At 45.1% G+C, this 9,912-nt stretch overlaps 1 protein-coding gene across 4 annotated transcripts in view; it reads left to right on the forward strand.

Annotated features, from left to right (window-relative positions):
* Nucleotides 1-9,912, forward strand: part of TSPAN18 (tetraspanin 18) — a 199,695-nt gene that overhangs the window by 163,427 nt on the left and 26,356 nt on the right. For all 4 annotated transcript variants that reach the window (XM_019551266.1, XM_019551265.1, XM_019551263.1 and 1 more), the window contains 2 exons: nt 7,016-7,107; nt 7,939-8,133. In XM_019551266.1, coding sequence (XP_019406811.1) covers nt 7,045-7,107; nt 7,939-8,133 — 258 coding nt within the window. In that variant the 5' untranslated portion in view covers nt 7,016-7,044. The remainder of the gene's footprint in view (nt 1-7,015; nt 7,108-7,938; nt 8,134-9,912) is intronic.

Here is a 9,912-nt window from a genome sequence, read left to right on the forward strand (position 1 = left end):
TCTTCTCCCTTGCCCAGGTGATAGGTCACTTGGTTGTAGAAGGAAATGAGATTGGTCAAGCAAGACCTACCTGCAACAAACCCATGCTGGCTATCCCTCAGGATGTTGGCATCGACCAGTCCATTAAGGATGGCCTCTTTAATAAATGTTTCTAAAACCTTTCCAGGGATAGAGGTCAGGCTGATGGGCCTATAGTTTGCCGGATCCACTTTCCTCCCTTTCTTGAAGCTAGGCACCACATTGGCCTTCTTCCAGTCTTCGGGCACTTCACCAGAGCACCAGGAGTTGTCAAAGATCTGTGCCAGGGGCTGGGTTATGATGCTTACCAGCTCCTTGAGTACCCTGGGGTGTAGATTGTCAGGTCTGGCTGACTTGAAGGTATCCAGCCTCTCAAGGTGTTCCTTCACAAGGTCAGCATTAATGGAGGGCAGAGGATCTCCCTCACCTGGACCTCCCTGTCCCATAGCGGGCATTGGTGTTCCATGGGACTGATGAAAGACTGACACAAAGTACCCATTTATTAGGTTGGCTTTTTCCTGGGTGTCAGTTGTCCCACCTGGTTTAGCAGAGGTCCAATGTTGCCCTTGCTTTTCTTCTGGCTCTGTATGTTCTGTATATATATATATGTGCATATGTATATGTACATCTGAATGTTTACTGAATTAAGGGAATGAGACTTTTCTAAAGCGTACAGTAAAACACATGATGAGGATCTCATTTGGATGACTGTGCACATAATCATGGTTTTATGTGTATGGTTACTGAAAGTCTTTTCTACTCAAAAGCTCAGCTTCAGTCAGTATCTGGTAGTTAACATGAAAAAGACAGCAGTCACCACGTGGCATGATTTGACACCTTCCAGTTATTTTCTAATGAAAGTACAGCCCAGTACTGCAGAAATCACAACGTTGTAACCTTGGATAAAAATGGATGGTTGTACACACTGACATGTTTGGGCACCTTATAATGTGACTAGCCAGTCCATATTTTCCAGAACAGCTCCAAATTTCAGGGTTGTGTCCTAGAATCCCTAAGGACTCTCTACAATGGTCCTTTTGTTCTATTTTGGTCTAAGGTCAGTGTCAAACATTTTTCTGCTCAGGACTGACCTTAGGACAGTTCAGACTTGCAATTGCAAGTGTCCCCTTTGCATTAGCAGCCGTGAAACTAGCTAGCAGCTCTTGGACTAGGTACAGATATTCAAAAAGTCCAAGGCAGAATCAATCTAAAAGTCTGAGGTAGAATCGTATTTTATCTTGATAGCGAACAGAATACACATTCACCCTTTTTTGGGGGGAAGGGAATCTTAGACTAGGTTCCACCACTTTTAAACTGTCTACATGTGCAAAACTTATTTTCTCTTATGGGTATAGACTGGTTTCCGATCACTTTTACTGGTAAGAATGTAATGCCTGTACCTGGCCTTGATTTCAAAGCTTTTCTTGGTAATACTGTGTAAGAAAGAGTAAGAACCCCTGTCTGGGTTCCCCAAGTGGTAAACCCACCCCTGGTTGTGCTGTGTCTCCTGAGAGGAGGCAGCACAGCAGTGCCTGCCTGCCACTGAGAATGCAGCTACTTGTGTGGCTCTCAACCAGGGAGCTGTGGCACTCTGGGGTGCCTTGAGGTCCTTTCAAGGGAGCCATAGGGTGCCACACAGTGTTAGCACTGTTAGCTGGGCAAACATGCACAAGATAAAGCCAGAGCTATCAAATATGGATCCATGGTTTTAAAAACATTCTGACCTGTTATGGTCTTTCTGAGTTCCCTGAATCAGAAGAATTACTTTAGTATTTTTCTGTAGTAAAAAAATGACTGAAAATTATGATCTGGCATTTTCCAGGGCTGCCTTTTGTCTAGTGTGGGGTACCTTGAATCAGAAAAGACTATGAACCCCTGAGCAATCCTGTTTCTCGATTTGAGAGGCTGCTGCCACCTCCTGAACCAGAAGCAATATAGTCACGTTCACACAACACGGTATCCAGACCAGCAAATTATCACCGCCTCTCAGTATCGCATGAATGAGGCTAAATTAATTTGCTTTGCTGAGAGGCAGGGCTAATTAGCTTGGCCGTGGTCACATGACTGCAGCTACGCTCTTTCTGGTTCGGTGGGTAGCTGTGGAAAATGCTGCATTGTGATGGCTAAACTAACCAGAACCAGAAGTGGTGTGAACGGCTTTCGGTTCTACAGATCTGTGGAGTACCTAGGACTCCGTCCTGGGTTTTGCTCCATGAAAGCTTTAACCAGACTGTCATAAATACAGCTTTAATGGCTGATAAAGCCAGATTCATTACTGACTTGTATCTAATGAATGTATTCTAGTGAACGTGGTGTGGTGTTTTTAATGGTGAGCTGTATTTGTATCTGTTTTCAAATTTTGTCCTTCTATTACAGAGTTTTAAAAGGTCTCATTGTGTTACAGTTCTAGGGTCCCTGTAACCTGATTGTTTTTCGGATGCCAACCTTAACCCAGAGCTGACACATTTTCAAATCCATTTGATGGGTTGGGGGTGCTGAATGATTGCTTTGATCTGTTCTGACAGATAGTCTCTGATGTACTCTATTCTTGACTGCACCATCAGAGACCTTGCACTATTGCCTCTGACTCACATACATCTGAACATTACGAGTTGAAAGACTCTTTACATTTTTAAATCATGCAGTTTTTGTTCCCATCTTGCAGTGATGCAGAGTTGGCTTAGTTTTGCTTCTAATTTTGTGTTCTACAAAGTGTGGTAGATCTGAGAACTTCCAGAAGTTAGTTTAGAGCCCAGAGTTGGCACCACCTCTTAGGGGCCTTGCTGTCCTAGGGAAAATGAAAAATATATACCTATCAGAGCTCAGTCACTGAACATTTTTGCTTCTCTAGGCAACCCCAAATCTGATCTCATAGTGCAGCCAGCCTTCACAGTGATGTATTCAAATCTTGAGAACTCGTCAGATGAATTCAGCCAGGTGTGTTCATAGCAAGAAAATGTTTTGAATGGACATACGGGGTGGGTGTAGGTTATAGACGTTTTAGTTTAGGTTTCAAAAGGAAATTATGCCAGATCCTCAATTGGTGTACGTTGTGATCACTCCAATGAAGTCCAGTCTTCAGAAGTAGCAGATACATGTAGATGAGAAATGTGAGCCCAGGAGTTGTAGTAGCTAATCCAAGTGTACATAGTAGATTGTTGTTAGAACTGAAACAGGAAGCCTTGGCTCCTGTTTCTATTTTTTGGTGGGCAGCCCATATTTATCTTGTGGATGCCCATATTTATCTTGTGGATGCTTCTGTGGCACTGACGTGGGCAAAGCAAAGGAATATGGTATGGCTAGGCTTAGTTGCCCTTATCTCCCTTTTTTCTCCCCTTAAGATCATTGTGCTACAGATACATCTGGTTAAGCATCCAAACTTGCAGGCTATTACAGAATTCTCTAATGGCCTTCAGGATGTGGATGATGTGGGGATGTGCCACCATAACTTGTGCCATGGCTTTGTTCTGACCTGTCTTTTAAGGCATCACTTATTCTGGGGGCTGCTGAAGGAATAATATCTTGTAATTGGGTACTACATCCCTCTTATATGGCCCTTGGCACTCAAATCAGGACCATGTGATTTAAGGGATGTGGAAGTTCACCTTCCCTCCTGAGAATATAAGAATTTCCTTAGCTTCCATCCTTCCTACACGTCACTATGAACTGTTTCCACCCTGGTGTCCCCTCAAGAGTCTTGAACCTCCTCTCTGAGACCTCCAGTGTTGATGCATAGAGGGTGCACAGAGGTACACATGCACCCCCTGAGAGTGTCGGTGCTCCCCCCTGGCTGGCTGTGCTCACTGCTTAGGCGATGGGCTGGGGGCAGGCAGGAGCACCGGTGCCCCCCTGCAAGCGCTGGTCAGGGAGTGGAGCACTGTGGCACTCCCAGAAGCAGCCGCAGCAATCGGCCGTCTCGCCATCAGCTGCAGGAGGGCCCTCCCCCAGTTGGTAGGATTGGCCATTCCCCCCCCTTGTTGCTGACTGGTCGCTGTGGGGCCACGTTCCCCTTCCCCCCCAACTAAGGTGGCACCAGTCACCCATGGAGTGGGGATCAAATGATCCCCCAAGACAGATATGTCTGTCCCCTCCTGTCGCATACTCTGGGTGTAGGGAACACTATAAAATTGGCTCGCCTGGTCTTCTAAGGATCTCCTTAGGGGAAAGGAATATCCCAGGCATTGCAGAGCCATTATAGTGGCATTCTGCCACCCTGCTCTCAACATAGGAAAAAAAATACTGAATGTGCACCTGCATGTGTTTCTCAGGCATGAACATTTGCCCACGTGAACACCTCTCCAATTCAGAAGTTCTGGTTCTGCGCCTACAGAGAGGAAGGGACTGATTTAATTTTCAAATGAGTCAAAGGCTGCACAGCAAACAAAAACACTGTGTGAATGCTGCTGTTTACCTGCGGCAGCTCCTTGCTGGGAGAGCTGTCTGCCAAGGGTTTCTCGGAGCAGCTTTGCTAAAGCAGATCAGTTACCATGGTCACAGAAGGAAGGACCATGGCAAAGCTGTACAGCAGCACCAAGTTTTGTGGATTAGTAAAAACAATGAGGGAGTGAAAGGGAAGGATTTATTGCCAGGCCTGTGAAAAATATTCCTCAAAACCTTGAATAATTTGCAACTTCTTTCTTTCAGCAGGATCAATGTATTTTTCTAACTCAGCATGTAATTGGATGCAGCTTTATTTGGGGAAGAGGAGGGGTAAAGAGCATACGGGCTTCATTCCAGCCAGGAGCGTTCTCCGGGGAGCAAAGCAAAATTGTATGCACGCCTGTGTGTATATTCACCTGTGCGAGCTGCAGAAACTTAAACAGCTTTGGCCTCAGTAGGAGTTTGGTTATTGTTGTTGTTCTGTGGTATTGATGTGATGGCTGAGGTCTCTTCCTATGAGGATACACAGTCACTTATTAGACGGGGCAGAGCCTGGTCTCTCTTTTTCTAAAATCACTTACATCAAAAGAGCTCTGACAGATGTTTCCTTGGTGCTTTCAGTGTCATAAATGCTGATCTAAGGAGCTCAGGTATCAAGGTTGTAGCTGCATTGGTCTAGAGCAGTGGTTGTCAACCGGGGGTACACGTACCCCTAAGGGTACTTAAAAAGGTTGTAAGGGGTACAGATGGGAGGGACACTAGTGGAGGCCCAGGGGCCATGTGCCCCTCCCCCGATCCATGCGTGGAGTGGAGGCTGCTGTGCTCCCTCTGCTGCTGTGTGCTGGGCCTTGCACACTGCTGCAGCTGCCCTGGGAATGGTGCAACACCATGTGCCTGCAGCCGCCGGGCTGCGCCATGCCCCCTGCCCACCCAGCAGCAGGATGCATGTGGAGTCACACCAGAGCAGCTGCAGCGGTGTACAAAGCCCAGCTTGCAGCAGCAGCCACCTCCACCCCATGCATAGATCGGAGGGCACATTCACCCCCGGGCCTCTGCTGGGGTATGCACACTGGCAGGAGCCCACTCCATCCCTGGACAAGCTGCCCGGGCTCTGATTGTCCCACGACCCAGCCTGGCTGGGGCCCCATTCACCCCAGCCCCTGCTCCTGTCTGTGCCCCACTCCCTCCCTCCCTCACTGTGGGGGCCTATATCTGCCCCCCCCACACCCCCCCACTGCTGCGGGGGTGTCCACATGCATGCACATGTGTGCTTATGCCCCTACATCATTTTAATGTAAAGGGTTATATGAGATGAAACTTTAAGACAGAAGGGGTACACTTGTTACAAAAGCTTGAAAACCCCTGGTCTAGAGGCAAAAGGAATCAGAAGTCATGGTAGAGGTGATACCTTTTATTAGACCAACTAGATTTTTGCAAAAAAAATTGCTATTTGCAAGCTGTCGGGCATAAAAACCCTTCAGGCATAAGAAAAAAGATTGTAAAAGTTCTCCTAGGTAGAAATGAAAGTTCATATTTCATAGGAGAGTTGAAGGTGTGGTAAAATCTCCTGTTTGAAAGATTCATTCATTTTATGCAGGTTAGGCTCAGAGAAAAGTTGGAATAGTCTGTTTACCTCGAAGTTGTTTGATGGGAAGCAGGATGTAGAGTTATGTTTCCTTCTGGTTGTGATGTTTCATAGTTCACAGAAGAGTAAAAAGATGGAATGCTTTTCTGGGCAGGAATTTCTTATGTGGTGAGGTATCTCTGGGCTCTGTGATAATGCAAATTATCTCAAACAAAGGCAGGAGCAGGGTCTCAGGTCTAAGAATTCAATCTAAGGGGCTTGCCATCTAATTCAGCCATGTTAAGTCACTGAGCCAATTCAGGTTCCTTTACATTTTCTCTCGGGGACAAATCCTGGCATGGTTTATCCAGGGTCTCTGCCTACAGCAGCTCTAAGGCACCAAGATTTTAGTGATGCTGTATACGTTTATTTTAGCTGAAGATTTATCCCACAGCCACCCACCCACATCTGCTCTCAGGGTCTAAAAGCTACCCTGAACCTATCCCTGTCCTTGTTGCTCCTCCTCTGTGGGAGAAGCCTAATACAGACTGGGCTCCACAGTATTCAGCCATTGAAAACCCTTTGACATGGCACCAGATCCCATCTACTCCACCTGACTGCACTCCTTACAGTGCAGTGGAGCTATGGTACTGCACTCCTGCCCACGGCTGTCGCAGGATTTGCCCAGTAGTACATGATTCTTACTTTGGGTAGTCACATCTGCCCAGTGCCCCTTGTATCAGTGGGGGGAAAAAACTGAAGATTTGTCTGCACAACAATGATTTGGGGTGTCCAGGCTTATGAGCAAAGTGGGTGCTTCAGTCTTCTACAGCTTCACCTTCCACCCTCTATCCTGATCCACACAGGACAAACACAGTGGGAATTAGCAGTGATTATTACCGTCTATTAGCCTATGTTATGTTACTAAGTTCAGGTAAGAAACAAACCCATCAGTGTAGTGAATTCCACATGTCTATGGGGCATATGATGGGACATAGGCCTGTGCCACACTGGAAACAGCAAATGTACTAAGGAAGCATTCGTGTTTTGCAGGAATAATTGAGTCAAACAGCCTGGAGACCATGGAGGGGGATTGTCTGAGCTGCATGAAGTATCTGATGTTTCTTTTCAATTTCTTCATATTTGTAAGTATTTGGAACCCTCTCGTGCTCTCTCTTTTGTTCTCTATCAGTCTCCTGCTCCCTCGCACTCCCACTTGATGCACTGACAGGCCCTGATATGCTCTGGTAAAGTTCCCATGATGCAGAGGATCCCTTCAGCTTCATCACTACAGTGACTGAATGTGCCCAGCGCCTTTGGTCCAAAGGTGCTGAAGCATTCAACAAGGCAGTGTGGTGCTTGCTGTCATTCTGAGTGATGTTTCCTTCAGCAAACGAAGCCTGCAGAGCAGGTTACTACTGTGGGAAGCGAAAGAGGCCAGCCTTGTATTGTTTAAGAAGCAAGTTTCTACTCTTGTCTCCCCTGTTATGATATGTCTAATAAATGTGGCTCTTCTCTGCAGGATCAGTTTGACGGGGTCTTTTGAAAGGTGGGGCAGGTGAAACCACAGGCTGTTGTTTCCCCCATAGGAGCAGCACAGGGGCTATAGGGGGAAGATTCCTTTACCTCCCTCAACTGGACTGTCTCGAGCAGCTCTAGTGACTCAGGCAGCACACAGGGCTGAGGACATGGTCTTACAGCATTAGGGAAGGAATAAACAGTTGGAACAGGTGAAGAGTTAAGAAACAAAACATGGCTTTTGTTATAAATGTTCCTAATAATAAAAAAACAAGGGGAGAAAGCTGTTGGAACTGCACAATTAGTGAACAGAGTTGCCTGCTTTGCAGAGAGCATTTGCCATGAAGCAGCAAGTGCAGACCAAAGGGACTTCTTGGATCAGAATCATCTGACAAATCCCCTTTGACATCAGGTTTTTTTAACTCTTTCATCTCCTGTTCTCTCCTCCTTTGTGGTAGCTGGGAGGAGCCTGCCTTCTAGGAGTTGGGATCTGGGTTATTGTGGATCCAACAGGATTTCGAGAGATCGTGGCTGCCAACCCTCTGCTCTTCACGGGAGCATACATCATGCTAGCAATGGGAGCGATGCTCTTCCTGCTGGGCTTTCTTGGCTGCTGTGGGGCCATCCGTGAGAACAAGTGCCTCCTGCTCTTTGTAAGTATTGTTGCATTTTGTCTTGGACTTTGGTTCCTTCTAAGTACATGAGTGATTGTGTAGTGCCAGGAAGGGTGACTGTGTAACATTTTATACAGATGACTCTTTTTTTCTTCTTAAAGCACTATCTTATACAGTAAAACAGGCAGATAGATGGTGGAGACAAAAATTAGGTCTTCTCAAGGCACCAACCACTAGTTCTTGAGCTAGAAGAGAATTTTTATCAGCTTTCAGCAGTATGGGGCTCATGATACACATTTGAACAATGATGATTTCCATCCATCAGAAAGCAGTTGTATCTATACATGGACATGTAAGCTTATACAAGTCCAACTGTTACAGCATATAAACACATGCAGCTGGATGATTGGTGGTACTGGTGGTGATAATGATGATTACTGTCTAGCCCTTTTAAGTTAGGATTCTGATATTTTTCTTATTTGGGACTTGGAGATAAAAAAGCAGAAATAGGGGAAGGTTTCAGGGAAATCAGGAACTGAGTTGTAATCTGTTTCCACTGAATATTAAATTCAGTAAAAAAAATCTATCTTGCAAAAATAGGTAGAACTTGAAAAATAGCTTTGGCTGAAAAAAGTTGGAAATATTTTGGGAAAAGATCTAAATGCTTCATTTTGCTTAAACTGTTTTAACTTTTCACCCTAAAACATTCTCATTTTGAAATTGGCCTAATATTTTAAGGACAGGGCATAAAAAGGAGGATTGAGTAGCCTGAAAGCAAAAGATTTCATTTAATGCTAAGAGAAACTTTCCAGATTGACCAAAAATAAATATATTTTCAGTTGGGCCAGCAAACTGAAAAAAAAATTACTTATCCCCCCTGTTCTGCTTATGAAAAAATTTCTGAGTGGGACATCGCAAAGAGAACAAGTAAAACAGAGTATTTGTATATCAGATCCCCCCCCCCCATTGGTATAAATGCCCCTCTCGGCAATTGCATGGTGACCTTCCCATTCCATCTGTAGATGGGTGGTCACTTCAATATACATTCTTCTCAGCTCCTAAAATGTACCATATTTATTAGTTTTATTGACCAGTTTTTCCTTGAATTACAGGGTTACACCTAAATCCTATGAGAGCATCATGTACTATTTATCAAGCCCTAACCACTAAAATAACCATTTTTGATCTTTGTGACTAGATCTGATCCTGCAGGGTTTCCAGCCATTATCTGTTACAGGAAATCATTCCCAATTACGTGACTGAACACAGAGCTCAGTTATTTGTTTCTTGTTTTTATCAAGTGTGACCTTCTGTTTCTCCCTCAGAGTTCGCTGCGTGTTTTTCTAAATCTCGATCTTTCAGTGTGCTTTGTAATTGTATCTTGCATACAGAGCCCTGCAGAAGCAAGAGCAGTGGCTGCTTCACAGTGAAACATAGATGCTTGTCTCTAACAGGGAACATGAACCTTCAGCTGTCCGAAAGAGAATTTGACAATATCCCTGGAGATCTGGCAGGCTTCACTGAACTGAATTCTCCTTTCCTTTCCTTACTCATCTGAATTCAGTGTGTTATAACATCTCCTTTGATGCTATGACATATGCTACCCTGCTGGGGGTATGCATTGATCCTCCCTTGACTCATCACAGGACACTTCACAAGTAAACGTGATGTAATCCAGTGGAGAACCAAGCTCAATAAGTTCTAGTAAAGTTTAGAAGTCCAAAGTCACATACATATAAAGAGTAGTCTGTAGACATGTATTCACATAGTTTCATAGTTTGTAGGGTCGGAAGGGACCTGAGCAGATCATCTAGTCCG

Source organism: Crocodylus porosus, unplaced genomic scaffold (assembly GCF_001723895.1).
Source record: "Crocodylus porosus isolate Cpor-Errol unplaced genomic scaffold, CroPor_comp1, whole genome shotgun sequence".
Lineage (NCBI taxonomy): Eukaryota > Metazoa > Chordata > Crocodylia > Crocodylidae > Crocodylus > Crocodylus porosus.